General features: G+C 33.7%; 1 protein-coding gene across 5 annotated transcripts in view; it reads right to left on the bottom strand.

The window, feature by feature from the left end:
* The window catches only part of acad11 (acyl-CoA dehydrogenase family, member 11), a 133747-nt gene that overhangs the window by 65367 nt on the left and 65880 nt on the right, over nucleotides 1-2500 (bottom strand). For all 5 annotated transcript variants that reach the window (XM_067377179.1, XM_067377178.1, XM_067377177.1 and 2 more), the window contains one exon: nucleotides 756-854. In XM_067377179.1, coding sequence (XP_067233280.1) covers nucleotides 756-854 — 99 coding nt within the window. The remainder of the gene's footprint in view (nucleotides 1-755; nucleotides 855-2500) is intronic.

Below are 2500 nucleotides of genomic sequence, written 5' to 3'. Positions count from 1 at the left end.
TGTCAAACAAGTGTGATTCAACACATCAACAAAATGCAATTATGCATACCAGTGGTTAGCTTTCCTAGAAAATACGAATGAAAATGAAAGCCAGAGAGTACGAGTATACAACTGAAAGGGCAGACTGTTCATTTAAACTGATTCAGTTTGAAAAGGACTCATGATGATGATTCAGAAGTGGAAAATGAGGTAAAAGACAAGCCTCAAACTGGAACTTTTACAGTGGAGTCATTTACAGTGGGAAATATGAGACTTTTCCTGAATCTTGTCATAGGCAGGAAGAGATCATGGCAGGCTTATCCTCGTGGCTCAGTTCTAGCTCTCTGAAGCTGTGAGGCGGGAACTTTGACTAATGGGTCTGTTTCTGCTTTGCCACCCGTTGCGATTGCTTTGAGTTCCCCAAGTCTGTGTTTATCGTTCACAGATTGTGCATAGCTGGTTTGTGTAAACATCTTAAATGGTTTTTAAATGTCATGCCAGTCATCATGAAGATTTAGACGAACGTGGTCGTTTTGTGGGATGAATCATTCTGGTGATATATTTCTTTATGTCTTTTGTGGTAAGAGAATGGTTAAAATACTAAGGCTAAGAAACAGGAACTCCTGCTGTTTAGTGTTTCTTTTAACGTGTTTAGTCTCCACAGGGGAGAAACCCAAAAAAAAAAAATCTAAATTAAATTTATTGACAACTGACAAACAAAATATTTCCTCTCCCCTCCTACTTTCAATCTCATTCTGTGACATTCACACACTTACCACTGCTCCACCACTTTTTGCCGTTAATGATAAAATGGTCTTTGTCTCTGTGAAGGGTGCACTCCATGTTTGTGGCATCGCTTGAAGCAACATCTGGCTCTAGGATAAACAAAACAAGACAGAGTATCAGGTTCAGTAATGAAAATTATTTTAGAAAAAAAATAAGCAGTGAAGAAATTTCACTGAAAAAAAAAATGTACTATGAAAAATGTATCACAATTTTAATTTATCACAATTAAGGTTCTTGTAATTTTCATTTAAAAAAATTAAGTCGATTATTAAAAATAGTGTGTATATTTTATTAAGAAAATTTGATTTATTCAGGTAGATTCCATTAAAGAAATTAAACTATAAAAACTACTAAAAATATCATGTGTTATATTGTTACCATATTTTTTGAACATTAAAATTTGTAATATACTTTTATATTGTAATAATTAATTTCACATTGAATCTCCAAATTAATGTAGAAACAACAAATATGGTATATTTTAAATATTTTAAATTTGTTTAATAGCATGAATGAAGACCAGTAACACCAATACCAATACTGATGTCTCTATTAAATCAATTTCTTTTTCAGTTTCTGGGAATCAGATGAATAATTACAGCCATTCAGTATAACTGAAAGACATATTTTTTAAACATTTAATAGGCTTTAAAAAAGATAACAGCTTTTAATTTAAATGAACAAAACAATCTTCACGTAAGCCCATTGTAATAAATGTCATATTTAGCTTGTGCCTTTAATATAGCAGGGCTTAAAAGTAAGGATTTTGCTCCATTGCAAGCGACGAGAATATTTTTGGTGCGCCAAAAAAACAAAACAAAATAACGACTTATTTAGTGATGGCCGATTTCAAAACAATGCTTCATAAAGCTTCGGAGCGTTATGAATTAATGTATCGATTCTGCTGTTCGGAGCGCCAAAGTCACCTGATTTCAGCCGTTGGCAGTTTGACACGTGATCTGAATCATGATTCGATACACTGATTCATTGTGCTCCGAAGCTTCATGAAGCGGTGTTTTGAAATCGGCCATCACTAAATAAGTCGTTTTTTTTTTTTTTTTTGGCGCACCAAAAATATTCTAGTTGCTTTATAATATTAATATTGAGCCGCTGTACTCACATGAACCAATTTAAATATGTTTTTAGTTCCTTTATGGATCTTGAGAAAGGAAATGTCATTGCTTGCCATCGGATTTCAACTAAAATATCTTAATTTCTGTTCTGAAGATTAACGAAGGTCTTACGGGTGTGGAACGGCATGAAAGGGTAAGTAATAAATGAGAGAATTTTCATTTTTGGGCGAACTAACCCTTTAAGTCATTTAAGCATGCATGCACACAGAGTCTAGACAGCGAGCCAGGCTAGTACCGAATTGAGCTTTCTTTTGCTTGAATGAATGATTGGCTGATCATAGGACAGGCCTACATGTGGACCATCCTCAGTCGGCCACTGTCTCTTGCTTCATAGAGCTGGTAAGCACAACTCAAATAACGACACTTTATTATTGACAGCCCTAAAAATAAGACAAAACAAGCTTTAAAATAAGCTAAAACATCTAACAAAATTATTATTTTAATTCACCCTCCATTTGTCTATGAAGAACCAGGATTCACACAGTCGTAGAAAACCTGGATATATGAGAGAGCCTAATTTTTAAAAGTATGATTTCTAGACCTAAAAAAGTCATGTAAAATAATATCTTAAAACTCAACGGGCATTTTTAAAATAAATATTC

Source organism: Chanodichthys erythropterus, chromosome 23, assembly GCF_024489055.1.
Source record: "Chanodichthys erythropterus isolate Z2021 chromosome 23, ASM2448905v1, whole genome shotgun sequence".
NCBI lineage: Eukaryota > Metazoa > Chordata > Actinopteri > Cypriniformes > Xenocyprididae > Chanodichthys > Chanodichthys erythropterus.
The sequence above is the reverse complement of the archived record's forward strand: the minus strand, read 5'-3'. Positions and strand labels throughout refer to the sequence as shown.